Genomic DNA, 26,724 nt, shown 5'->3' on the forward strand with positions numbered 1-26,724 from the left:
ATTTTTGTGCTGTGACTTTATCAAGACTGGCATGGGTATCAGTCAGAGAGGGGAGGGTACACAGCACATCCCTAAAAACAGCACCGTTGAGTCCTAAGGGGCATATTGATAACTGAGTTTTAGTGTCAGAAATGTTAAATGTAAATATTATAAATGTTTTGGGTTTGTGTTTTGGTTGTGTTTTGTTGTGTTTTTTTTTTTCATTTTATTAAAACACTTTAAATTTGGTGTGAAAGACCATGTAAATCTTGCTTCTTGTCTGCCAGGTCTGCTACAGTTCTCAGTGGGGCCACCTCCTCAGCCAGGTGATGAAATGATTCTGCCAGCCTCTGCTGTTCCCCATGTTACTATTAAAGAAGAAGCTGGACACGTCAGATTACTGGTAGTTCGTGCCCAAGGACTTCTTGGAACAGTTGTGGTGGAATACAGAACTGTGCCCCTTACAGCTTTCAGTCCGAAAGACTATCAGGTATGGCCATTACCAAGGTGTGTTATTATTTTAGAATTTCATTGGAGTTAACTTGTCCTGGAGGTAGGCTTCAGTTTGCATATTTCAACCCAGTTAAGATTCTTTTCATAGAAACACTTTATTTTATATGGTAATGTGATAAATAAATGTGTAAAAATTTATATAATGATGTGACTTTTACCTCTTTTCTGTATAGAGTATCTTGTTTCCTAGGAAAAGCCTCTAGTTTTGATTGTTTTTTAAAGACAATTGTCAGTGCAGAGAGAAGGGATATTTTCTATTGTTGCTTAATGTATCAAGCTTTGTATGAGCACTCAGGTGCATGTACAGATTAAGATTATGTTTGTACATGCTGGCATTTGTACTTTTTCAACAAAATAGCATGCAAACATCTGTGTTTGCTTGTCTTATATTTGTGTGGGAAAATACAGATTATCATAATTCTGTGAATTTAGATGCCTTTTTCTCTTAACAAAGATTCAGCAGATTTTTTATAAAGCTTGAGTGAATTAAAGTAGATGTTTCAGCAAAAAAATAAGGTTCTGTTTTCTTTTCCATATGGATGAAACACTAGACTTGAACAAAAATGTGAAGAACTTTCCTATTGCAGGCTGTTGTGGGCACTCTGGAATTTCAGCCAGGAGAAAGATACAAGTATGTTACTGTAAACATCACTGATAATTCTATTCCTGAATTAGAAAAAACTTTTAAAGTGGAGCTGTTGAATCCAGAGGGAGGAGGTAAGAGACACATCAATGCATTGGTTGTATTTTCATGATCTCTACTCATGCATTAAAATCTTATCTTTTGTAGGTGTACTATTTCCATGTTATTTCTAAAGTCAAAAAAACACACCCACATCCCCCAGACAGCTGTAATTTTTCTTAGGAAAGAACTGTTCTTCACATCCTTTGTTAATAATTGCTGGGAACTACCAGAGCCCAAAGAATGTGTATTATTACCGTGCATTAGGGTGTTTAAAGGTAATTGCTGCTTTCCGTATTACATAATTTCAGCACTGGTAATGAAAATTAAAATAATATAAAAAGTATCTTATTTTTTTCCAGTATTTATAAGATATTTAAGGCTAAACAGCTGAAGTTATTTTTTTTATCTGCCACTTGAATGATCTTAAAGGTCTTTCCCAATCAATATGATTCTATGACTCTATGAAAGCAGATGAATTGTGATACACTGGCTGATGACATTCAGTTTTATTATAGCAGTAGGAGACTGAGGCTGTTGAGAGGCCCAACGAGCTTGGCTGAGCTAGAGAGGTAGCTGGTAGCTCTGTGGAAGAATAAGAAAAACACTGCAAGGAAATAAATTCTAGTGTGAGATGTTAGATGGCAAGCATCAGCGCTCCTGCCACATAAAACCACTTAGGCCTTAAAGAATTTGTTTCCACTGAAGAATATTTTTAAGCAAGATTATAAACTTGGTTGGGTTTTTTTGTTGGTTTTTTTTGTTTTTCATTCACATTTCCAGTTTCTCCATGACAGACCTCATTTAGAAGTAAGAAAGGGAAAATACAAAGAGGGAAAGAAAGAAAAGAGAAAACAGAAGTGTATGTTTTTTATTTTTTCTGACCTCCCATTGCTAGTTCTAATGTCATAAATTAAATAAGAGGTGGCATAAACAATACTTTTTCTGGCTTTTTACCAGCAATCCTGTATTCTGTCATATTCAAAATTGATGCCTTTCTAAAATACTTCCCTCTCTTTTTGTGTTGTCCACAAATATTTGAATTACTTTCTGCTTTCTCTTTATTTCTAAATGTATATATGTGTATATATCTGTATGTCTGTCATCTTAAAGTTGCTGAGCTCTTTAGAAATGATGGCAGTGGTAGTGGTGATGGGAACATGGATTTCTTCCTTCAAACTGTCCATCAACATGGTAAGCATTTTCAATTAATACTGGTTTTTTATTGCTAACTGTAATATCCCTCAAAAATTACTATACTGATACAACCTGTTGTAGTGTACTTTACTTGTCGTTAAGGGTTATTAATATAATCTTTTTTAATTTAGGCAAAATCTCAATAGCAGTCAGTGCTTACTGCAACACAGAAAATAACAGTTTATATACCATCAAACCTATATTGTTGTAAAATGCAAGAGAGTAATTCCAGACATAGAGTTGCAGAATTAGTTGTGTTTGAAAATTGTTAAGTTTTCTGGGGAGCAATAAGCAAAGACACTTTTAAAATTGAAGATAATTTAAAAATTACCTGTTTGCATGCTTTGATATGTGCTTTATGTTATTTTCATTCTCTAGGTGTCAGTAAAACTCTTAATTATAAGCTGTGTTTGATTTTTTAAATGAATTATTTGATTGTTTTTCATTTCTTTTCTTTAAGTTTGTATTTGTGCCGTGACATACATTAAACAAAGATAATTGAATGCTGAGAAGAAAAAAAAAAAAAAACCCTAAATGCAGAGATAACATAAAATTGGAAGGAAAACTCTGATCATATAGGACTTAAAATTGAACCCTACAGACCTGAAAATATTAAATAAGCATCCATTATGCAAACAGAGTAATTTATTCCCCACAACAGCCTGATTTTCAATTTATTTGTAAAGGCAAATTATTTCAGTGTGAATCTGAGAGTAAATCTGTGGTTTAGCCACTTTTTGGAGCTTCCTGGGATTTTAAGTGCTGTTTCCCTTTTCCTTGTTCCTAGAAATTGTTTTCTTAAATGCTGTGCTCTTTCTCTCTCTAAGCAGCAAGCTATCTCACCCAAGACAATCTTTTAATAGTAGAGTTTACAAGACTTGGTTTTCAGTTTGTTTTTCGTTCCAGCTTATGTTAGGATGAGACCTGCTTTCATTCAGTCTGTCTGCTTTCACTCATCCTAAATTCTGCTCTGTTTTGATCCATTAAACATGTAGCTTTATTTCTTCTCCTCCCTTAAAATATCCATATTTATTATAATTCTTGTCCCGTAGAAAGGCTGCCAGGACCGCATTGTGGAAAGTCAGTCCCTTATCCGTGTGAATATTTATCATGAATTAAAAAAAAAAAACAAAGACAAACCAGCATGGATACTCCCATCACTCTTTCCTTTGTATTTTATTTATTTATTTGTTTGTTTGTTTGTTTATTTATTTTATTTCCTTAGCTGTTTTCTTTCGTGAAAGAAAAGAAACTAGAAAAAAAATAACTATTTTGGAACTTGCACTTAACAGCTAGCTTGGGAATTGCATCCCACGTCCTTGTGACTATCGAGGCTTCTGATGATGCCCATGGTGTGTTTGAGTTCAGTACTGAGTCACTCTGGGTAAATGGAACTGAACCTGAAGATGGAGACAGCAATATTGTGCTGCAGGTTAGAAAGCTTCAAGTCTCATATTACTGTGCAGTCTTCTTCTGTCTCTTTTTTTACTGACTGGTCTGCAGTGTTTTTACCTTAAGTCTGTAGACTTTACAACTTTATCGTGCACATCTCTTTTGCTGTTTCATACTGAGTTTTCTGGTGTGTATCATTCAGCTTGAAGCTAAAACTATGCAATAATAGCATCTGAGGGTTTAAGTTATTTCTCTTTACATTTGGAGTGCTACTATCTTAAAATAACTCTTATGATACAACAAATACTGTAAAGCTGAGATAATAAAGATTGCACTGTTTTTAAAAACAGAAATTTATTTTTAACCCACCATGTCAATGTCTTTTCTTAATTCCGTCTCATACTTTTATGTTTTTCCTTCTCATAGAACAGAAATAGGCAGATCTTTATATTTTTCACTTAGGTTTTAAGAACGCATGGGGCCTTGTCTCAGGTGACGCTGCACTGGATCATAGTCTGTGATCTTGCCAAAGACTTGATCTCTACAGATGGGAATGTAACATTTGATGTTGGCCAAGCAAGAGCAAATATTACAGTAGAGGTTTCTCCTGATGAAGTTCCTGAATTGGATAAGGTGTTTTCAGTTGTGATCACTAATGTCTCCAGTGGTCGTCTTGGAAATCATACTAATGCAACATTAACTATTTTAGCTAGTGATGATCCGTATGGAGTCTTCATCTTTTCTGAGAGAAACAGACCAATAAGAGTTGAGGAAGAAACAAAAAACATCTCACTGACAATAGTAAGGCGTGGTGGCCTCCTTGGTGCAGTGATGGTAACATACAGAACTATGGGCGATGACGAAAAGTCACCTTTTCTTCCACCTGATGTTGTTAGAGCAACAGAGGGAAAAGATTATATACCCGTTACAGGATACGTGATCTTTGCAGCCAATGAAAGTGAGACCACAATATCTTTGCCTGTTTTGGATGATGATGATCCTGAGAGGTCAGAATCTGTTTTTGTGGAGCTAAGCAGTATTGTTTTGATTGAGAAAGTGCAGGATCGGCCAAGTAAGTATCTTACATATGTAAAAAACTACAATTTCAATATGAAAGCTAGTGCTTACATTTAATAGGGTAAAAATGTAACAAGTTAAATGATAAACTTTTTACTTCTTCTCAACTTTATATAGTTAATAAATGTCTGAGTTATCTGCCTTATATGCTGTTGGGTTGTATTTCCTTTAGCACAGTATTTTGTCAGGGATGGGTGAACATGCCTTGATCCCTTTTGCATCACCTTATTCAAGGTCTTTCAGGCCAATAATGTTACTGTATTGGCTTTGTGCACTAATGCATCTTAATCTAGTGTGTCTCTGAAGTTCAGTATTAGGAAATAACTAAGTTAGTTTTGCTTATTGAAAGCCAAAAAAATATTTTAAACATACAGTGTAGAATTACAGCCACATGTTGCTTTTTTAATATGTTTGCTTCATCCATAGTTCAGATAAATTCCGGGCATTACAGGCTGATTTATGCTTCAGAGCTTCTCAGCATGTCTGACTGCTGCCCTTGCCTCCCATTAATCTTGACATTAAGGGAAACTTCAAATAAAATTCTGCTGAGAGATCGAAATCTTAATTATATTTCTTCATAGCAAGAGCAAAATGAAATTCCTCTGACCTGTGTCAGTCTTATTACTGGCCTTATGGACAAATATGTGAATAACCAAATTCTTTCACAGTGCCTAGTGTCTTCAAAAACTTTTGACATTTATGCTCCACAGCAGGGTAGAGTAATGTTATTAAAAATAGGGATTTTTCTGCCATAATATAATTAAAACACCAAAACTCTATTGTAGTAGTTATATTTTGTCCAATTCTGAAGAAGATAAAGAAGTGAGAACTGAGCACTAAACTCCCATGTATGTCTAGGAACTCTATAGCCATAAATATCAACTGTTTCTGCCACCTCCTCACTAAGTTTTCTTTATGTTTCAGTTGAAAATTCTCCTCGACTTGGATTAGTGGGTGAGACAATAGCTCATGTAATTATCAATGCCAATGATGATGCTTTTGGAACACTTCAGCTTTCAGCTTCAACTGTGCGAGTTGCTGAAAATTTTGTTGGACCAATCATTAATGTGACCAGAACGGGGGGGATATTTGCTGATGTTTCTGTGAAATTTAAAGCTATGCCAATAACTGCCACAGCTGGTAAGAAACCAGAATGCCAGAAGGGTGTAGTAGTCTATGTTAAGATGGAAAAAGTATCCTGTATGCTTTGAGCAGTCAAAGCAAACAGGTGTTACTGAATGTGTTGTTGTATAACAAGTACAAAAAAAAAAGTAGTGAGACATTTCCTGATGCTGCTTAGCAAATAGGAATACAAACCCTGTGGGAGAGACCCTGCATCAGCTTTTATAAAGCTCTGAAACATCATCACTGAAGAATCTAGCAAGAGAAATGAGTAAAAGAACTAGAGTGGTTGATTCCCTGGTAACCCACAGCCTCTTAAAAAACAGAAAAGAAATAAAAAATATTATAGTGCTATATGTTGCTACTATCTAGCCCTGTGTACATGTTTAAGCCCACCACGCATTGTTTGGGTGAGCTTATTGGAGAGGATGTGAGAGTTGGAGACTCAGTGGTAAAGCAGACAAAAACCAATGAAAACCAAGGAAGACCCTAAAAAATGGTAGGTTAAGTTCTCAGGTTGGTCCCTTCCATAGAGAAGGAACATAAAAAGAACTAACTTAAAAAGTGTGCAGGGTCAAAACCACTTAGTTATAAATCAAATCCACCATATTTCAGTTGTGTCCACAATTGAACAGGTGGATGTACATGCTCTGGGAACTGGTATTGTACTTTCCTTTTTATGTCACAGACTTTATAAATAATTGTATAGCTAGATTGATGTCAGATTATGCTTTGAATTAGTTTTGGAAGCAGTCATTATCTACAGTATCACACTTGTTAATCTAGACTTTCTGCCAGAGTTCAGGTCCACACAAAAAAATGTGCCCTGTGCTAAAACCTACTTTGACAAAGTTACTTCTGTTCACTTTTATCTCTTGAAAAGCCAGCAAGCAATTAGAAATCAAAGACAGAAATGTCTTGGTAGTGTGACCTTGTCAATGGAAGACAACAATGGACCTTTTGTAGCTACCACTTGGCCTAACAGTGCAAACTGTGTTGTGGTGAAGCCAAGTTTTATTTTAATACATCCAGATAGCTAAAGCCAATGGGAAATTAAAAAGCCTGTGTTGTATGAGTCTGAAGATAATGAAAAAAAAAACCACCCTGTAGAAGCAGGGAGGAATCCATATGCAAGCAAAAAGAAAATTATTGGTGGTGATGTTCAGTACACTGAACCATAATGTACTCATATTCTGTGTTTTTTATTGTTTTGATTTTTTTTGCCTACAAATCTAGGCGAGGACTACAGTGTAGCCTCATCAGATGTTGTCTTACTAGAAGGAGAAACAAGTAAAGCTGTGCCAATTTATATAATTAATGATATCAGTCCTGAAGTTGAGGAGTCATTTTATGTTCAGCTGCTGAATCAAACAACAGGAGGAGCCTTGCTTGGATCTTTGACTAAAGCAATCATAATCATTGAGGCTTCAGATGACCCCTTTGGATCCTTCGGTAAATTAGTCTTATTTGCGTGTTTTCTCTCTTTTGTAAGGTTTTTATTGCAGATTTGTGGGTGAGCTGTTAGGGGGCAACAGAGTAAGAGGAATCCTGGATTAATACAGTAAAGGAAAAAATAAGGTGAACTAAATAAAAACATGTAATTAAAGAGTAAGGGTGCTTTAATAGAACAAAAGTATTATTTAGTAATTTGATACAGCAAGATTTTGAAATCTCTCTCCCAGTAGAGATAGATGCATTTCAGTTTAGTTTTTATTTTTTTAATCTAAGTGATGCATTTCTGTGTAGTTTTAAGCCAAAATCTGCATTTTACTGTCTTTTGCTTAAATACTTTTATATCTTTGTTTCACTAGATAAATCAGCCAAAGCAGATTTTAAAATCTGGGGAAACAGAAAAATATAAAAAGAAGCTAAAGTACATTCCTTTATTTTCTGTCAAGTGTTTTAGTTTTTCTTCTGCCCGCTATTATCAATAACATGAATAGTGTACACTTTCCAAAATCAGTTTCATTAGATGTTTGGTTTTGTGGGTATTTTTTCCTGTATTTTCCTTTTACTTAAGCTCAGACTCTTTGGTGCCCCATTTAATTAATCTTGTTCAATTTTATCACTAGAAGAAGACAAAGGGAAGAAAGAAAAAAATGTAAAAAATAAATATTCCCAGATGGGTAATTAATTAACTTAATTCTTAAAACCTAAAAGTTGAATACAGGAAAAGTTGAATACACATACTTGAAACTATTTTAGATGGAATGTGTTGACTTATTTCTTCAGTAAGTAACATGAAAGCTGCCAAAGAGTTTCCTTGCTGGGATTACTTATGAAATTATCTTCCAAGAGCTTAGAAATAGCTCATGGTTAGCCTTGAGCATTTGGTATCTTGAGATAAACTTTCTGGATGAGGGCTTAATTTTCATGCTAATTTCATTTGTAGATGAAAATGTTAATAGTGAACATTACTTTGAAACTTAAAACTGCTCAAAAGTGATTCACCTGTGCAAGTAAAAGCAATCAAGGGAAATAAAACTTTGTGCTTCAGGAGCTGATATATTTACTTCCAGTTCCATGGTTAATGAAATACACAGAATTGTAGAACGGATCTCTCTGTGCTGTACTTCAGGTTTTCAGATAACGGAGTTCACTGTGGAGGAGCCTGAGTTTGGATCAGTAACTGTAAATCTGCCAATAATCCGCAGTGCTGGGACACTGGGTAATGTCACTGTTCAGTGGGTTGCTACCATAGATGGACATCCTGCTGACGCCGACCTGCGGGTCGCCTTGGGTAATATAAGTTTTGCCCCTGGGGAAGCCATTCACATGTTGCTGTTGGAAATCTTGGCTGATGATGTCCCAGAAATAGAAGAAGTAAGTAAAGCTGTTTTGTCTGTCTTGAGCTGTATTATAGTTTTAACTTGTTGTAGCAACGTGTGCAAAGAAAGACAAGGAATGTTCTGGGAGGAAAGTGCAAGTAGTTCAGATTTTAGTTTGCTTGTGATTATTTTTAGAAATAACAAAAATTGTTTAGCTGCATTATTTCTTTTTCTTTTTCTTTTTCTTTTTTTTTTTTTCTTTTTGAGATTGTCCGTGTAGAATTAACTCAGGCCTCCAATGGTGGTGCTATTGGGGTAGATGGCGTGGCAAATATTATAATACCTGCCAATGATAATCCTTATGGCACAGTTTTCTTTCATCAATCCTTGTATCGAATTCAGGAGCCACTAGAAAGAAATTTACTTGCAAATGTAACAGTCAGGCGAAGGTTTGTATAATGTTTGCTTTATTTATATAAATTTATTTATTTTTTTCTTGGTGATAATTTCAAATGTCATGCTCCTCTTTTATAAGTCCTTGCATTAATTTCTTGATCTGCCAGTTCAACACATTTTTTTTTAAGTAGTTTTTCCTTCTTAGAAACGTACATAAAGTACTTAAATATAACATACATTGTGACTTGCAATGTAAACCTAATGTACACAGCACACTTGAAGTTTCATTTTCCTTTTTAATCATCAAACCACAGCAGTCTGCTTCTGTGATTTGAGCTGGAGGACCAAATGAGTCAACCCTTGTGGGATGGAAACAAGAACAGGAAAACAGGTTAATTCATGTGATACGATTTCCTGTGGACCCCTAGGAGGGAAGACTGGGCAGCATGAGCATTTTATTAATTGCCAGCCCTAAGAAAGCTAAGTTAATTCCTAGAAAAAAAAATGTTTGCAAATACACGTTCTTAACAGACTGCTTTCCAAGGTCTAAATGATCAAAGGTGTTATCCACAAAAAATTACAACTCACTTATTCTGGTGCTAGCTTCAAGGGAATCTACTTTAATTAGCTATTTTTGAACTTTTTAACAGTTTATAAAGGGCCAATTTTGTTTACATTTATTCTTAACCCAGAAACATACAGAATATTAGACATACTCCATCAGCTAACATGGCTTCTCTATTTTAATGTCTTTTAGTGGGGGAAAGTTTGGTCAGCTGCAGATATTTTACAGCACTTCAGAGACTGATGTGGTAGCTCTTGCCATTGAGCAAGGTCAGGATATCCTGGCCTGTTTCGAGCCTCCTGTGCAAGGAATTCCCAGCCAGCCATCCAAGACCAGAGTGAACGTGTCAGCAGCGAGTGACCCCCTGTATGCCTGTGCAACTCAGTGCCTAAAAGAACAAGTGTGTTCAGCCTTTACATTTTCCAGTGCCTCTGAGATTCCTCTCTGCCTTTGGCTGACGTCAGAGATCAGCCCATTAACCAACACTTCAGGATTCTGGACCTACAAGAAAAACATCACTAGTGCATCTGCTCTCTTCAGCACACAAGCCATCGCGGGTAGCGACTATGAGTCTATTACCAGTCAGTGGGCAGTAATGCAGGAAGGGGAAGAGTTTGCAAATCTCACAGTTACCATACTCCCTGACAGTCTGCCAGAGTTGGATGAGAAGTTCACTGTCTCCCTTCTGAGAGTTGAACTAATGAACATCTCAGCCAGCTTAAAAAACCAACCAACTATAGGGCAGCCAAATACTTCCACGGTGATCATAATGATGAATGGAGATGCGTTTGGAGTGTTTAAGTTCTACAGCATAAATCCCAATGCAACAGAGGAAGGTCTGTATCTTGAAGTGGAAGAACGTCCTCAGACCAATGTGCAGCTAATGATACACAGGACAGAAGGCAGCCTGGGGCAGGTGGCAGTGGAATGGCGTGTGGTTGGTGGAACTGCTACCCCAAATGTGGATTTTGTAGGTGTTGGTGAGATTCTGGTGTTTGCTGAAGGTGAGGCAAGGTTTTACACTAGCTTCTGTTTTCTAAAACTAAAGAATAGCAAAAAGAATCTGACTTGTACTCAGTGCTCTGGATGTCTTACTGTTAGGATAAACCTCCCGGAATGCTCAGGATACATATTCAAAATAAGATAGTTAATCAGCATATAGCTAAAAAAAACCCAATAATAATAATAAAAAACCCAAGTATCTAAGTTTGTTTTTTTAAAAAGAAATATTCCAGTGTGCATTATAAAGGTTTCCTTTTCACCAAACATATAAGGAATAATGAGGCTGAATATAGTTGTTATATCAAGGCTAATGAAAATGAGAAACAGGCCTAACTGTTTTTTTGTTAATCTTCAGTCAGTACTGTACTAATTTTTTCATGACTTCTCTTTTTAGATTCTCAGATTGCATTGATTTCATAACAGAACAGTATATTAAAAAAAAGTTACAAATGGGATTAATAAGTCAGTGGCAGGCACTATTTAAGTACCATGCACCATGACAGATATATATTTTCAAAGCCTGAGCTGGTTGAACAGTTATTTTAAAGGCAAGGTATGGGAGTGTAGTAAAGATTCTAGTGTGCTAGCTAGCTTTTAAGTCAGCTGAGCTCAAAGGAAGGGTTGCTAGCAGTGATTCTGAGGCTGACATGTAGTTCCATTAGTGATTATAAGGTTAGTAACAACTGTCTTCAAAATATCTTGATGGACAATGAAATAAGAATCGTGTGTATTCTGTGAACTCATTTCCATCATAAAGCACAGGTTATGCACATGGACTGAGCAAAAGAATTGTGTTGTAAATTGTAACTGCTTACAAAGCCTGGTAATTGATCATGTTTGACATTTACATTATCATTCTTTGGTAGTTCAGAAGACAACACAATGACAGCCCATTTTAATGCGTTCCTTGGCCTAGTAAATGTACTGATATTGAGTGGACATACTCGTGTATATGCTATATGTATTTATAAATCAGAGAATTTATGCACTTGGAAACCTTTTTGCAAGAATGATATTCCCCTTTTGTAAGTTAAAGATTCTAGACATCCAGGAATTATATCTCCATGGTTCATTTCTACTTGATATATTTAATAATTTGAAAATTACTTTTGCATGATCTAACTTTTTAATAGTAATTAAATAAAACTTTGTAATGACATTCAGTAACTTCCAGACAGGTAAATATGTAAATATGCTTCATGTCCTTTTTAAGTATTTCCTACAAAAGGAGGTGATTAAGTCTTTTTAAAAGGTGATTTTGATTTGCACACATAAGTATGTATATATTCTTCTCCTTCTAGGGGAAACAAAAAAGGTGGTCACACTGACCATTTTAGATGATCCAGAGCCAGAGGATAATGAAAGCATCATAATCAGCCTGGTTCATGCTGAAGGTGGGAGTAGAATTCTGCCCAGTTTTGACACCGTCACAGTGATTATTCTGGCAAGTGACAATGTGGCAGGAGTTATTAGCTTCCAGACAGCCTCAAGATCTGTTATTGGTCGTGAAGGTGGGTTCTTTGCATTGACCACTCTCAGTTTAACATTAGCTTCCATCTCTGTGCGTTCTGTTGATAACCAGTGATTGTATCACTCCTCAGAGAATACCAGTAAGCAGAGAATAACTGCATACTTGGCATGTTTTTCTTTGAATGTTTAACTCTTTCAAGCATAGCACTTACAGGAAATCCATGGATAGGATGGGTACACAATTTCCAAAACCATATTAAATATCAACATCTGTGGTTTCCTTTTTTCTGAAGACCATGCCTTGCTTCTATTGATACTGCATTTCAAACACCCTTTTATCATTTCTTATCCCATTGATTTATACCATAGTCCAGAACTGTGTACAACTCCCATCATACACAACTACTAGCAGTCATAAACAAACCTTATCTACCAGTGACTTAAAACTGACTTTAAATCTTCTCAAAAATATTCCCACAGAAAGATTAGAATAATATCATCCCTCTTTCTGACTCCATGACCTGCTGTTTTGTTCTGTTTATTCCGGTTGTAAGGCAGCTAATTTAGGAATGTAGCAAAACTTGCTGTCATCACTCAGTCATGGCATTTCAGAAAGAACAATAGATGTGGACCCAAGGTTTCTACTAGTACTTTAAAGGAGCATTTTCCATGTTTGATCTCAGGGTTGATGCAGTTTTGCATAGGAAAATGACAGTAGTAATGGTGGTTGCTTTGGGCAGCCTTTGCTGGTGTCTCAGTGTATAGCAGAATCCTGTTTCTCTGATATAGAAACTGATGGGCAGGGAAAATTAACAAACAAGAAATTTGCTATCCAGGAATGTGTGCATTGCATTTTCTTCTCCACCAGATGTGTTCTGTTTTGGTTTTTGTTGTTTGTTTTTGCTTTGTGGGGTTTTTCTCCCCCAAGAAATGAAACAATATCATAACCTTTCAGGTTTTATCTAGATATACTTTATGTTAATTCTGAGCTGGTGTGTGCCCAGTTTTTGTCTTTATTCCTTGGCATTAACAGTTCTGATCTACCTGCCAAGTCAGCTGCAATCTGGGAGGCTAAGTGCTTGTAATGAGCACAAAGAATTAATACAAACTGTTTCACTCCTGCAGGTTACAATGACCCTGAATACTTTTCAATGGTTAAATATTACTCATAACATTGTGACAAATGCTGGCTGTTTGGAGCTGAAATACTGTGCTGTTTTTGGAAGTTGCTTGATTCCAGTTCCTCCAACTTGTGAAAAATAGTGCTTTTTCTTACAGCAGGAAATAAACAAGACTAACTCCCTTTTACAAAAAACAAAACAATCCAAAACACAACACAACAAAAAAAACAAAAGGATGAGTGAAGGTCTTTAAAATATTTCAGTGTTGGTATTTAATTTTCAATGTAAAGTTTTTTTTTTGTTCAGAGAACAAAATTTATCAGACATAAATCCAAGTATTATTCGATTTTATGTTTGTTGTTTTATTGAACAATTTCTCTCTCAAAAAAAATGTTTTCTTTTCAAGCTGTGAATATTGTTTCTCACCTTGCTGAGGGCAAGGTTAGCATTTCAGTACAGGCAGAAGCATGCAACAGTTGTGTGGCTATGGCTGTGGTAAAGTAAAATGCATTGCAGTAGCTTGAAATAAGGAAGAAGAGGAGGATGGCTGAAGCCCTGTTTTTCTCCCTGATAAATGAGGAAATCAAAAGATATGGTTAGCATGGTTAAATACTAAAAATCTTCAAACAAAATAGTAAAATTAGCCTAATATGAGTAGACATTTTTGGAAATCAATTCATACTTGTAGTATTATTTCTTTCTGGATAAGGATACCAAAGGTTTTGGTAAAGCTGAACAAGAAACATAGGTCAGTAATTAACTAATGAGGGTCAGTAATTATGATGAATTTTACTACCAGTTTCTTCTTGATGTTTGGATTACAGTGTAACAGGCTTGTGCATCATAAAGCATTTTGTCCCAGTCTTCAGTGAAAATACAATATTGCACAATGCTTTCTTAAAACAAGCTTTGTCTAAATTGTTCATTCTGCAAGGGTACCAAAGTAACCACTTTTCTGTTAAATATGTGTTTGTTTGCAGTGAGGTGCAAAATTTTCAAATAGTAGGGTTGCCAGTTGGCTTAAATATTATACATGTGAAAAACATGATAATTACTTCTTATAGATGCACTTTTCCAATGGATACTGATTATCCCAAAAATCATAATAATTTTTAAATATTAATTATTGAATATGTTTTGTTTTCGTTGTAAATACTTTGACAATTAGAAATTATTAAATATTCACATTTCCTGGATGTTTTAATTTCTAACTCTGATGATGTTTCTAAGTTCAAACTCACATAAATGAAACTTACAGGTAATTATGATCTTTTTCTGTGTGCACTGTGTAATGTCACAAGTCACTGCAAATACTAGGAGAACTGTGTATTCCTTGCCAGTTAGCTATTATTTGTGTTATAGCTGGCTGATACACCATTTACTGTTTTGTGTAGTTCACAGACAGGTATTGCTCTTCTCTTTGTGCATGTTTTGATGGGCATTTACATTTTAAGTATCCATCTGTACCATGTTTCCTCATATCTTGATAGTTCTTTCCAAAACTGACCTAAAACTAGAAAAACCTGGGAAGAAAGAGATTAGGTTTGAGTTTTGTGTTTCAGGATTAAAAAGAAATGTGTTGTATCACTACTGTGAAGCTCACTAGTAAAATATTTGTCTTTCAGAAAAACTATTTTGAGTGTGATGCATGTTTTTTCTTCTCATTTTTATAATTTATATGTAGGAGAGGGAACCTCACAATGCTGTGTCTTATCCTTCGTTCCTAGGGGAACAACTGCAATTCCATGTTGTGAGAACAGCCCCAGGACTAGGAAATGTTACTGTTGAATGGAAGATAGTTGGGCATAATGTAAAACAAAATTTTGAACAGTATTCTGGAATACTCTTTTTTCCTCAGGTAAGTCCACAAGCAAAGCTAATGGCTACAGGAGAATATTGTAATTAGAACTGAGCTGACAAAACTGAGCTGAGTTGCCTTTTATAGCAGTCTTTGTCTGTTGATCTGTTTATTTTCTTGCTCCTTTACTCCTTCAGTTCCAAACTGGAGGGGGTTTATAGTTTATAGCGTTTTAACTTTAGATTTCTTAAAGGTGTTGTTCAAAATGCATATGGTGCAGTGGTATCACTGGTATTTTACACAATAATGACAAATTAATTTATCAATAAAATAAATAGGAGACATTGAATACAACATTGTATGTTCACTTGCTGGACGACCATATTCCTGAAGAAAAAGAAGAATACCAGATCATCCTATACAACATCAAAACAGAAGGTAATATAGAACTATAGCCAGCTATATCTTAAAACTCCCATTTTGTATTGTAATGTTTTCATATGAATTAATCCTTTTTGGAAGTGTAGGACTAAGCATACTGCAACTTGTGCAAACTAGACAAAATTAACTCCCATTCTATTGAAACAGGCCTTGTTCTTGTGATTATATGTGCACATCTATATCTATGAATCCCACATTGTCTTTGCTTTTTCCTGAATTGGTTTTGAACCTGATTCAACTCTGCCTGTTAGATTTGGTGGTTATTTGCTTTCCTTTAAAAATACAAACTTGAGCTCACTAACATGCTGTGGATACAGTTGCTATGAAATAACTGGGTATTTTTATGTTTTGAAGCAATCTTGTCATGCCACAAGCTGACATTTCAGTTGGTCTGTAAATGCAAAGAGGTCAGATTATTTAATTCCTGTCATTCAAATTATAATGACAAAAGAAGCATGAAACTGCATCCCTTCTGAAATACCCTTTGTTAAACTGAACTCAGTGTCTAAATACCAAACTTACTTGACATGGATTGTGTTGCTGCTAAGTGCCTTACCAACTTGCCAGAATCATTTGCTGACTATTGTAATCCGTCAGGACAAGCACAAATTGAACACAGTAATAATTATCCATCAAGGCAACATTTGGAAAAATGAATGATTTCTTAATTGAATGATTACAAAGTTTAATATAATTTTAACTTTTGGATTTAATTCCTGGAAAAGTTTTCACTTTCCTTTTAAAATCGAGGAAGTTTAGGGAAGTTGATATTCAGCACTGGTCCCTTAAGTTTTCTCATTTCTTGATAAGTTCTTTGTGACTCCATATTTATTGTTCATAAAATTCCTGTTGTGTTTGTTATAGCACGTAAAAACATATATACATTCCATACCATCCATAAAGTTCAATGAGCACATAATACATTTGGTTTTATTTATTTTGCACTATTACTGACTGTCATTTGGATACAATAATAGCAGTAATGTAAGAGAAAAGCAAGATGCATAACACATAATTCACTGTATTCCATTAATTCTTTTGCAGGAGTTTCTCCTTCAGGGGCTGCTGTTTTGGATAGTCAAGGGTATGAAGCTGTTCTGACAGTAGAAGCTAGTGATGAACCACATGGAGTCTTGAATTTTGCTTCCCCTTCCAGAGTTGTTTTAACTCCAGAGGAAAACAAAACAGTTCAGCTTTTTGTCAACAGAGAATTTGGATCTCTCGGTTTGTATAATAACCCCAAGAAAAAAATGAAGTTCAGTTTTGGTAATCATTAGGTAAATGAAAGCCATAACAGAGAGGCCAGAAATTTTGAAAAATCTTGGATGCAGTTGGCATTTTGAGAACTCCTACACTTCTCACTGCAGGCTTAGAAGCTGGGTCTTTTTTAAAGCTGGAACTGTAGCACTGATTTCCACAGCAATGAGTCCAGGAGCTGAATGTAACTAGTTGGCTATTAGGGTTTCTGACTTCATGCCTAATGTACATGTCTCACAGTGCTAGCCTCTGCAGAAGAAATAAAAAACATACTAGAGAACAGGCTTCTTTGGAATGATCATTCCCACAGATTTCCTCTGTCTTCCTCTTTTCTCTTTCTTCCTCTTCCAGAACTTGGCAGCTTAGGAATGTCCCATGGGGAAAATTGCATTCAGACCACTAATACCAGTTTATATCTCTTCTTAGGATTTCTTACTCCTTTTAAAAGCAATTTTTATTTTAACATCTATAAAATTAAGTAATACTTAATTCCCAAATTCAGTAATTTGCTGTAAGCAAAAATATGTTCTTTTGTTTGTTTTCTGACAATTTCAATTTATATTATGAGATAGCAATCATTTCCTGTTTACCTTTGTAGACTATATTAAAACCTCAGTGATAATTGCTCTTAGTTTCTTCTGCTAGATCTGTTTTGAAGTGAACTGTCCAGTTACAGCAAATATTCAAGATCTAGACATGCCACAGATTTCCAGAGGCATTTTAATGACATTTCTGCATTTTCCCATGTCTCTTTTAATATCAATCAGTATCTATTTTACTTTTGGAACTCTACTCAGGAAACTAATGCTTTAAAGTAAGTATCTATAGTAAACATATGCAGGCCTATTTAATTAAAACCCACCATTATTTATTAAAACTAAGATTCTTTTATACCTTATATTTTATTTCGTACAGACTAGCTTTGAATTTTATCTGTCATTTTATCTCCAGCATCAATCTCTTTAAATTTAAAACTGGTGGGTTAGTGAGACATGGCTTTATGATAAAAGAATTGTCTAACTTTTTCCCTTGGTAATATTTATGAGTGTGACCCCTAATTTTTACTTTTTAGACAAGTCATTGTTGATCTGCCTTGGAAGTAGAGAAGATTTATTAAGCTGTATTTACCAGCACTCTCTCTCAACCCTTTCTTTGATGTCATTCCTGAAACATTCCACTTCCCTTGGCACCAAACCAGATGTTAATAATAGATTAAATGTTCCAAGTAGTACTTCAGCAGTGTAATATTTTTGGTCCACGGCACCTCAGATATCTGAATACATTTGTTCCTAATGCTTTTTGAGTCCTGTGATGTGTAGACAAATCACCACAGGCTGGACTGAAAGGACATTGAAATGATAAGAAAGGTCCATTGACTCCAGATGAATCTTTCAATCCTTCTGTTTCTAGTTAAAAGCTTTTAATTTTTGGATAAGCATTTGATCTTTTTTCTTTGTCTATTGCAGCTAGTATTACATAAAAATTGAAAAAAAAATATTTTTTTTGTCACAAATTAAACAGGTGCTATCAATATTACATATGCCACAGTTCCAGGGCTCACTGTAAGTAATCAGACAGAAGAGACCTTGGCTGAACCAGGAGCTGATTATGTTGCTGTCTCTGGCTCACTGATTTTGGAAGAAGGAGAAACATCAGCTGCCATAAATGTTACTATTCTAGAGGTAAACTCTAAACCCTTTTGTTGTATACTGACCTGTATGACATCAGAGGAGGAATATTTTGGAACCTAAAGCTTGCAACCTATATATTACTTGAAGCTGTCATTTGAAAATATGTTTTTTTTAACTCAATGTTAAAATCAGAGAAGGAAAAAAAATAACAGAAAGCACCTCTATCTATGCATAAATGAAATTTAGCTGTCTCATTAAGATTTTACTATCTGATATTCAGAACACTGGTAATTAATTTCTTGCTACATGCTCTTACTTTCTCAGTGGTTGAGATTTATGCCTATAAAATTGGGCAGAAATTTACTCACAAGGATAGTTTAGTGTCACCAAAGAGCCTTATTCATTAAATGTAGTGTCTTACTTCATAATTCATTAAAGATAATCAGTTTTATACCAAATAAAGTCTTGCATGAAAATTAAAAATAACTTAATTCTAGTGTTATTATAATATTGGAGACTTCTAGTCTGTTACTTTTTTGTGACTTCTGTGACAGTTTCTTAAAGGAAAATTTAAATAGGATATACTGAATATATGTTTTGCAGGATGATGTACCAGAGGTGCAAGAATTCTTCTTGGTTAATTTAACTTCAGTGGAACTCATCATGAACCATTCAGCTGCATCCCCACCTAGGCTGGGTAAAACAACTTATACAGAATTATCTTTGGTTTTCCTTCTATGTGAATCATGTGCAGATTATATTACTCCAGCATATTATCATTATTCCACTTGCTAACTATGCTAATGTGAGACAGGGCATTCTGAAAGAAACACTGTAGAATATGAAACATACTCCTAATACACTTGCTTCTTACTTTTGTTAAGCTTTTTTAAAAATTACAAGGGAATTGTCATAGAAGAGTTAGTAGTTAGCAGCTGCAGAGTACAATTATGTGAAAAATTTTATTGCCAAGTCTTAATCTGATTTCCATTTGCAGAGTACATAATAGAAACAAAAATGTAAATAAATTACTTTATCTAATTGCTTTGTTCACAATTTTAAAAATCTTTTTATTACCCTTTTTCATATTTAGTTTTCAGAGTCATGTCCTATGGTTTCCCTGGTCTTCTAGTAAACTTCATTTATCACTTACTTAGCTCCTTATTCTACTTTTGAATTCTGAGGCATAGCTGCCATTTCCTTTATGGGCAGTTGGATTATCCTGTGGTACTGGGGACTAAATACATTGATTATTTCTAACGTCTTCCTTGATTCTTTTCCCTTTTCTTTGCATGCCTATAGAAGTGACTGAGTTAATTCGTTACAGATTGAAAGGTAACTTGCAAGACTCATTGCTGATTTGTAGAGACTGAGCTGTAATTACTTGTGTCTAAAACATTGAAAGAGTAACATACACATACAAAGGATTCTTCTGAACCAGGCTGTGCAGAGTGCTGTGCAGTCCCAACATCTGTTGTCAGGGGTTGGCAGTCTCCTTGAATCCTGACCATTCAACCCTGCTGTGATACCTGCATTGGGTTTGATGTGCTTAGGGTGAGCATATGATAGTTTTAAACCATGAGACATGAAATTTGTTCTCGTTATGTCACTACATATTCTGTTATCAGAGTACTTTCTGATCTTGTTTTCCCTCTTGGTGTATTTTGGTTTGCTATGAGTGACAGTTTAACTCTTTGTTAGTGCATCTGTTCAAGGATTTTTTGCTATCCCGTGCCCCGTACAAGATAGTTGAAGTATTTCTAGGAGGTGTCCAATATCAAAAGAGATGGATGTTCTGCACGTGATCGAGGCTTGTGCAGTCAATCCTACACGTCTGGTACATACTGCATGTGCTGTTCCTGTCATGGCCATGTACATGCAATATGTGGAGTAAGTCTGGCATGTCTGTGATGTAGCATCAAACACAATGAGCTTAAGTGACCTCTATTTCTGATCTGAGGCTTCACTGATAAGGAGCAGGAACTGCATAAAGACACTTCTGTTATTTTCTGCGTGACAGAGCCTGACTCAAATGCAACAGTGCAAAGAACGAAAAGAAAGAAGAGAAAATCATCAACAGCTGAGAGTGATAAAAGAAAAAGAAATAAACTTAATGGCTAGAAGAAAGAACTAGGCTGGGGAAGAGAGCAGGAGGGCATCAGGGGAAGGGTTGGGTACCAGACATCAAATACGAGGTCTGATGTTGAAAGCAGAATATTACAGATCCTGGGTGAACTGGTCTGACTACAACATGATGGGAGAAAATACAAGTTAGGAGTGAAGCTGAAAGGTCTGTCATTGCTGAATTTTGTGTAAAGGTTTTGCAGAGACTGCTGATCTTCTCTATCTCATAGTGACAAGTTTAGATCTATGGCAATTACCTTTTACTTTTATTCAGTTATATCTGAATTGATAGAAGTCTTTCCTATGGATTTAAATAAAGAACATTTACTACAGATTCAGTGGATTCAGTTTGGTTGTAGAAATTGTCATGCTTTTAAAAATTTCTTTCTAAGTCTTATTAAGAGCAATTTGAAGTAAATTAAGGTAGTCATGTGGTGCTGTTGTCTGAAAAGATTAAGTAACTGGTTTCGTAGAAGAATCAAGTTCTAACTGTCATGTTTTGGTCCCTGAAACTGGTGGGCATTTCTGTTAGTCAGTATTTTCACAGTACAATAACATAAAAATAATCTTCCAGAGTTATTTTGAAGATACATAGGTCTTTAGCTAGCAGTAGAATTTTAAAGTACATAAACAGCCTACAAAGAAATCAATAATTCTGCCTTTGTGGCAGAATCTTCGGTGTATGCCAGTAAGGTTTATGATCAGGCACTGAAACTTGAGTAGGGTATTCAATACTGGATCATTTATTATTCTTTCTTAATAATTTTCCCTCCCATTTTTAGAATGCAGAATGTTGAATGCCACCAAAATAAACACTCACAATGAAGATAAATTAAGATCCTATGACAGGTCTTGCTTTTTCTGTGCTGTGTTTTGCTTTCTAAATTTTTCTTCTTAGTCTTTTTTGTATGCACTATTAAATGTAACAGTGGTAATTGAAGCCATAGTTTTGCAGTTCTAATAGTAAAGAAGTAAGGACAGATTTTATTTGAGCTTTTGCAATTATCTTGCCCTCTACCATTTTCTCCTCAGCATTTTGGAAAGAGAAAATTATGTATTTGATCTACAAAATTATTAGAAATTTATGAAATGCTTCAGTTGTTCTTCAAAATAATGAAAATTGACTTCACTGTTCTTTCATTTTTATCCTTCTTTTTTCTATTTTAGATGTGGAAGGTTTAGCTTCTCAAATTATTATTGATGCTAATGATGGAATAAGTGGAGTAATTGAATGGGAAAATACCAAGTAAGTCCTGTCTCCTTGAAAAACTCATTGTGTCAGTTAGTGACTGGAGTTGTTCAATTATTTTCATGTCAGTTAACAGTAAAACTCCTGTTAAAAATAAGACCAGACCTTTGGGATGGCAAAGCATCACTCCAGTCAGTATAGATTCAAAGTGTAGGGTAATTCACACACTGGAAACCAACATTTACAGTATGACTACTCCAAATCTTTTGCTACTGGGTATCTGCTTTCACTGCTGCCCTTTTATATTGTCACTCCTCCAGCCTCCATCAAGTGTTCCAGCCACTGCATCCATGTAAGCATGCACATTGGCATCTCCAGGACCTTTTTCTCTGGCTGATTTCCAGCAGCTAGGAAGAAGGCATCCATGAACACAGACAGGCTTAATCTGCCACTAGGAAGCAGGAAAATAACCACCACAACATCCTATAGCTTAATTCCATTTAGATCAGAAACAAAGGTAAAAAGGTTGGTTTAGACAATTGTAATGATATTGATACTGTAAAGATGCCTTTTCCTTACAAAGCAGATTTGAACTGGAAATGTAACAGCTATCTACTACCTTGTTTGAAAGAACATGCTCAGTGAGCACTGAGAATTTTTCTTGCTTTTTATGTCAGGTTTGAAGTCAATGAATCTCATGGGAATCTGACAATAGTGGCATACAGAAACAGAGGATCATATGGTGACGTGTCTGTGTTTTTTTATGCCCAAAATTTGGAGGCACAGCTGGGTTTGGATTTTAATGTGACCTCAAGGGTAAGAAGTAAATTCTAAATCTAGTACTTTTCATTCCTTCAGCTTCCTCAAAAGGGCACCTTATTGTTTATTCTGCAGAATGATCACCAGAGCAGATAGATTTTTCAACTTGTTACAATTGCTCTGGTCATCTGAATAGAACGAGATAAAATCAACTATCTTATTTTACTGAAATATTTTTCAATATAAGATTCATTGTAAACTTTCAAACATTTATCTCAAATACAATTTCAATTACATGTCAAATCTCAAATACAAAGACAAGAGCATGTATTATTTCACATAAAAAAATGTTTCAAATTTTTTATAACAGAAGTTTCAAAGTAAATTGCTCTGGCTTGTCCTCATTCTGCAATGTGCTGGACCTTTTTACTTCTGTTTCAATCAACTTGTAAAAGACATAGAGATTACAGCTCTTCTTGCCTCATCTTCCTTCCTAATTAAGACAAGTCTGTTTACCTTAGTTGAAAAATTCTGTGCATTTTAACACCTTTATGTGCTTCATGCTTCATTCCATGCTTTCTGTGTTTCAATGATAGACTCTCTTTTTTGCTGATGGAGAAAAGAGTAAATCTGTTGTTGTTACGATTTTTGATGATGATATCCCTGAAGGTGATGAGAAGTTCCAGTTAATTTTAACAAACCCCTCTCTGGGGCTGGAATTAGGGGAGAACACAACAGGTAAATCTCGGCTTTGGTTTCCCTATTCTTTGGAATTGTGAGGTAGTCGTAGTTTCATTCTTCTGAATAATCATATTTTAGAAAACACCACTGCCCTGGTAATCTAGATGTTTGTATTCCTTTGGAAAGTTCATCAACATCCCTGTGAAGTCTATGCAACTAGCAAGGTATTATGTAAAAAAAGGAATAAAAAAGTGCAAAAGCAAGCTTTTTATTGAGCATGTCTAGATTATTCCTGACTAGAAATCTTTCTAGATAAAGTGAAACAATTAAATATTCTCTTCAGCTACTATCATGGACATAAAGGCATTAAGTTTACACTAAAGGAAGAATGGATTTTTTATGTACATGTACTTTGTTTTTATGTATGTGGAATTATATTTTTACTGTGTTTATTAAAGAATATTTCCATTATTTATTTCTCAAAAGCCACCATTACTATACTTGCCAATGATGATGGCCATGGAGTTTTGTCATTCAATAACAGTGATCACTTCTTCCTAAGGGAGCAAACGGCTCTCCATTTGATGGAAAGTGTTGCAGTATTAAATATTATTAGAGAACCTCCTCAGGGGATTTTTGGCACCGTGACTGTTCAGTATCTTGTAAGTGAAATTAACTCTTCAGAGCCATCAGTGGATTTGACCCCTTCTCAAGGATATATTGTGCTGGAAGAGGGAGTCAGATTCAAGGTAATATGAATGTTATTAACGAAGAAGTGAGCAAAGATTTTTTGAAATTGTTGAAAAGATTTCAGAATTGTCTGGTTTGTTTTCTTGTATTTCTTTCTTATGTTTTCCTTCATTCTCATAGCAGATTGAGTTATGGGTGTGGGAGTCCATAAAAGTTAAAAGTGCTCTTCTGTAGATATTTGTCTCTTGGCAACAGTTGAGATAAATTAAAAACAGTATAATGGGTATATAATGTTCATGTATGCATAAGAAAGTTTATTTTGTATGTATTCAGCATGTAGCTGAAAAAAAAAAAAAAAAAGTTGTAATATAGTGATAATTTACAAGTGTAAATGGTTAAGGTTGAAGTAAAATTCCTATTCTGTAATGTGGTATTTCAGCTGGTCTGAACTGAACAGGGAATGTTGCAACAAATACAGAAAGAGAGTAATAGAATAATAGAATCATAGAATGCCAGGTTGGAAGGGACGTCAAGGATCATCTTGTCCAACCTTTCTAGGTACTACTATAGTTTATATCAGGTGGCTCAGCATCCTCTCAAGTTGAGACTTAAAGCTGTCCAATGTGGGGGAATCCATCACTTCCCTTGGAGGACTATTCCAATGTTTGACTGTCCTCATGGGGAAAAATTTACAGCTCTCAGGGTTTTAGGAATAGAGAATGACTGATTATTCTGGGATTATTAAGCTCACAGCCTCTGTACTGTCCCCACAAGAAAGTCTCCTAGAAAGTGAGCTACCTTAGGTTTGTGAAATCCTGACACTTCTGAACTGTAATAGAAGTTTGATTATTTTATTGTATTTTATTTTGTCAGTGAAGCTAGGGTCAGTAACAAGTTACTATGTTGTGGCTGCTGGGATAGAATCTGAGACAAACCTTTCTGGAAACACTGGTTTTCATTTCCCAAACCTCAAATGCAGTTGGAACCTCAGTGCTGGCCAGTCTAGCAGATCTGTGGGAATTCAAACACTTCAAAACAGTATCTAAATATGGTTTATTATGGCAGTAAACAGGGATCTAAAAGGCTGTAAGCTCAAGTTTGGTTCTAGATCCATCATAGTTTTTTTTTTCTCTAGCAAAGCTATGTCTATCTTTGTAACTTTCACCTGTTTGGGTAGTGGCAAGGATGACAGTGAGCCCCAACTGATGGTGAAAACACCTGCCTCTGCTACCTTGAGAGGAACCTACTCTCATCCACGGTGGTGCAGCAGAGGGAAAGATGCATCAAGAAGAGAGGGCATATTTCATATCTCCCTCTATTCTTGTCTTTTTTTCCTTCCTTCTTCCCAGCACCAGTTGTGGAATTACCCTGTTGCCCTGAGCTAGTTTAGTTGCCAACTAAAGTAAATTAAAACCAACTTGACTGAGCTGTGTTACCAGGTAGCTCTACATGAACTGTGAATTACTAAGGAATGTGTGGAATAAGTAGAGAACCAAAATTAGAAAAAGGGATCAAAAACTGTATCATTGAGAGTGTTTTAGCATGAGAGGATAAAACAAGAGAAGAGGGCGAGGGGGAAAGTGGATATGATCGCCTTGGAGTTGTACTAGTGGAGGTCACCAGACAGATGACTTTAGAACCTCAGCCTGAACCTTGCTTGCCTCACGTCTCCCTTTTCAAGAGCTGCTGTCTTCCTGCTCTGCTATCCTGAAGAGAACAGTGAAAGAGCAGAAGCAGCAGCATAGTCTGATAGGGGTGTGTAATCATTAGCTGTCCAGTCTCAACAACTTTCTGTGGTTGTTTTCTTGTCAGACACTCCATATTTCGGCAATACTGGATGAAGAACCAGAAATGGATGAGCACTTTATTGTCACCCTGTTCAACCCAACTGGAGGAGCCAGACTGGGCACAAGAGTGCAAACCATGATTACAGTATTACAGAACCAGGCTCCACTAGGGCTTTTCAGCATCCATCCAGCTACAAATAGGTACTAAACATGGATTTCATTTAAAGGTGGTTTTTCATATTCTATAAAGATGGTATCTCTCTACAATGTTGGGTCTGATGATTAAAGACATTCAGCAATCAAATTATAAAACATTTTTAATTTTGAAAAGCACACGGTTTGTCAAATACTGTTGCTGCTATACAAAACAAGAGAAAAACACTTAAAAGGGATTATTCAGCATTAGAAATGTCCATTTCTCTGTGAATTTTTTCATAAAACAGTACTTCATTAATCCCTAAACATTCAAGTAATAGCAATCCATGTTAAGAGCTCCAAACCTCCAATCAGTGCCCAGGCAGTCATACATTTTAATTATTTTTTTATTTTTCTTAAGCTTGTATATACTTTCACTTACAGCTGTTTTTCAGAAGTAAATGAAGCACATTTTTCAAAATCATTTAGCTTAATCTCTACAGAGCTGGTGTTTTACATTTCAGGCTGCTTTAAGATGAATTTCCTATGATTTTGCCAAGGCTGTGTGGTAAGAAACATTGGACAACCTTAATTAATAAAATTATCAGACTTTTGGATAGCAAAAACTGTTATTAAAATTTTGTTTCTGTTGCATGTGCTCCACTGGAAATGTAGTGTAAGAATCTAGCATGTTTGCTATAAAAATAATGGGGTTTTTTTTAATATATTTTCACAATCCTCACATTTAGGACAAATTTCCTCATAGTGGAAGAAGCCAACACTACAGTTTATTTGAAGGTTTCACGGAGTAATGGTCTCAACGTGTCTGTGAGTGTTGAGTGGGAGACATTGTCGGACACTGCCTTTGGCATCAGTACGTTGACTTTATTCAGACTTGATCACATTAATTCATATTTTTCTGAGTATGTCAAAATCCATTTGATAAAA

General features: G+C 35.5%; 1 protein-coding gene across 1 annotated transcript in view; it reads left to right on the top strand.

Annotated features, from left to right (window-relative positions):
• Positions 1-26,724, top strand: part of ADGRV1 (adhesion G protein-coupled receptor V1) — a 278,553-nt gene that overhangs the window by 53,590 nt on the left and 198,239 nt on the right. The window contains exons 24-45 of the mRNA XM_051642551.1: positions 267-469; positions 1,080-1,209; positions 2,288-2,368; positions 3,664-3,803; positions 4,226-4,835; positions 5,765-5,980; positions 7,199-7,414; positions 8,541-8,785; positions 8,998-9,179; positions 9,884-10,695; positions 11,995-12,204; positions 15,012-15,142; positions 15,421-15,520; positions 16,568-16,747; positions 18,302-18,462; positions 19,015-19,108; positions 21,703-21,781; positions 22,402-22,540; positions 23,080-23,221; positions 23,651-23,913; positions 25,667-25,842; positions 26,526-26,650. Of these exons, the coding sequence (XP_051498511.1) occupies positions 267-469; positions 1,080-1,209; positions 2,288-2,368; positions 3,664-3,803; positions 4,226-4,835; positions 5,765-5,980; positions 7,199-7,414; positions 8,541-8,785; positions 8,998-9,179; positions 9,884-10,695; positions 11,995-12,204; positions 15,012-15,142; positions 15,421-15,520; positions 16,568-16,747; positions 18,302-18,462; positions 19,015-19,108; positions 21,703-21,781; positions 22,402-22,540; positions 23,080-23,221; positions 23,651-23,913; positions 25,667-25,842; positions 26,526-26,650 (4,635 nt within the window). The remainder of the gene's footprint in view (positions 1-266; positions 470-1,079; positions 1,210-2,287; positions 2,369-3,663; positions 3,804-4,225; positions 4,836-5,764; positions 5,981-7,198; positions 7,415-8,540; positions 8,786-8,997; positions 9,180-9,883; positions 10,696-11,994; positions 12,205-15,011; positions 15,143-15,420; positions 15,521-16,567; positions 16,748-18,301; positions 18,463-19,014; positions 19,109-21,702; positions 21,782-22,401; positions 22,541-23,079; positions 23,222-23,650; positions 23,914-25,666; positions 25,843-26,525; positions 26,651-26,724) is intronic.

Source organism: Apus apus, chromosome Z (assembly GCF_020740795.1).
Source record: "Apus apus isolate bApuApu2 chromosome Z, bApuApu2.pri.cur, whole genome shotgun sequence".
NCBI lineage: Eukaryota > Metazoa > Chordata > Aves > Apodiformes > Apodidae > Apus > Apus apus.